The sequence below is a fragment of the Hylaeus anthracinus genome, unplaced genomic scaffold (genome assembly GCF_026225885.1).
Source record: "Hylaeus anthracinus isolate JK02 unplaced genomic scaffold, UHH_iyHylAnth1.0_haploid 3, whole genome shotgun sequence".
Classification (NCBI taxonomy): Eukaryota; Metazoa; Arthropoda; class Insecta; order Hymenoptera; family Colletidae; genus Hylaeus; species Hylaeus anthracinus.
In genome coordinates, this window is record NW_026535284.1 from 7,701,262 (window position 1) to 7,703,127 (window position 1,866).

The 1,866-nt window shown below is 45.8% G+C and overlaps 1 protein-coding gene across 7 annotated transcripts in view; it reads left to right on the plus strand.

The window, feature by feature from the left end:
• The first annotated feature begins 625 nt into the window (after window positions 1-625).
• Window positions 626-1,866, plus strand: part of LOC128893885 (low-density lipoprotein receptor-like) — a 61,207-nt gene continuing 59,966 nt past the window's right edge. For 3 of the 7 annotated variants that reach the window (XM_054155196.1, XM_054155195.1, XM_054155198.1), the window contains exon 1: window positions 626-1,087. In XM_054155196.1, the coding sequence (XP_054011171.1) occupies window positions 994-1,087 (94 nt within the window). In that variant the 5' untranslated portion in view covers window positions 626-993. The remainder of the gene's footprint in view (window positions 1,088-1,866) is intronic. The other 4 variants (XM_054155200.1, XM_054155199.1, XM_054155201.1 and 1 more) reach the window with 3 other exon arrangements.

Below are 1,866 nucleotides of genomic sequence, written 5' to 3' on the forward strand. Positions count from 1 at the left end.
TATTACAATAAAATTGCTCGATTATTTCTTTCCTTGAACAAGCACGTTCAATGAAAATCATACTTCAAACGCCCATTGTAAAATATGAAAGAAACTAATACTTAGAAGGCAAAATATATTTTACGAATAGAGAAAATGTAGAAGAAGACGAAGAGCTACTCTTTTTCTGTGAAAATTTGGAAACGTTATCATCATCGCGGTACCATTTCACCTGCGTTTAAAAGGGGTGGAATATGGGTTAGGTTAAGCTGGGTCACGGTATACAGTTAAAGAAACAGGCTACGAGTACGCACGTAGCGTAACTTTAGCAAGGGAAGAAGGGAGAAAGAGAGAGAAGGGAAGAAAGGAAAGGAAGAAGGAGCACCTGCGCGCGCAGGTGGCGCGATATCGGTGCGTCAGAATCAGTGGTCGCCCCGTCTCGCCCGGGAGAGGGAAAGAAAAAGAGAGAAGGAGGTACGTTTCCGTACAGAGGAGAGAAACAGAGCGGCTGCGCAGGAGGAAGAAAGGACGACGTGTACGTATAACGCGCGAGAAGGATGGAAGAACAGAGGGAGTAAGAGATATACAGCGAGTGACACGAAGGACCGAAGGTGCTCGCACACGGGGCGGGCCTGCCAGTCTCAACCACTTCGTGGAGTGCACTTTTTATTCTGTACTCGAGCACGCAGCCACTCTCAATTGTCGGCTGTTTGCACGTACACGATTGAAGATCTGTGACTCGGCCGATGCAGAATAGAGAAACCGCGTGGTCTCGCTAGAACATTAATGGTAATCGGTCAGTACGTCGCGAGCGAGGATTGTTGTTGTTGTTGTTGTTGATCGATCCCCCCGGCTCGCCGGTTGTCAAAGTCACCGGATACACGGAGAAAATCGCGATCGTATCGGTTACGAACGGACGACGAATATCGAAAATCACTGGGACGGTGTGTAGTGGTGGAAACAGTGGTGGTGGAAGATACGAAGCAGACGGGTGTGCGACGAAAGAGGGTTGTTATGGGGCGAAGCTGTCGTCTGCTGGTACTTTCGCTGCTGCATTCGCTGGCTATATTCGGCTACCTCGCGGCGGCTGATCATTTCTCCACCGACAGTAAGTTTCCGTTATTATGTCGAATATATCGAAGCGAACTGAATGGAAAAAGAAAGTAGGAAATAGACCGGGGAACGTTTGTTGTCGATAATCAGTACGACCTAAAAATGTTGTTAAGCGTAGAAATATGTGCGAGATGTGTCGCGCGCCGGTGTCGCTTACATAACGGACGTCTTTCGCGTGCATTTTTCACGAGACCCTACGAATCGGTCGACGTAGGACGCGGGAAAGGAGGACAGTAACCGATATAAAAGAATATCTGACGTATGAGCTCGATATCTAAGATCTGTACAAGGGGGATGCTGGTGGAGCGTTGGGGCTGAAAATGGGGGAAGACCGCGATAGATGGAAGCACGTGAAGATCTCGCTATGCTTTCCCATTCGGTGCCCGGGGTGTTCTCGAAAACCCCGTGGAAAGCATAAAAGTGTCCGGCATTTATAATTGAAGTTTCGAGTTTACCTTATGCTTTCCAAGAACGCAACGAACCGAGCAATACGGGAATCTCCTTATTTACTTTCTTTCTGTGTTCATATTAAAACGGGCGGGGGGTGGGGGTGATTTGCGATGCTAATTTCATAATAGAACGCTTTTCTGTCTTCCTTTAAAAAGAACACTTCTCGTAAACAAATTCATCTAGCGCGAAGTTAAAGGTTAAATACGTAGATTGTTATTTGCTATGAATTACATTTTTTTTAATGTTTAAATAGTATCTAGCTTTTCCTTTCAATTTTAAAAAAATAATTAATAAAAGGAAAGTGATGCGTGCTAACGCTTTACC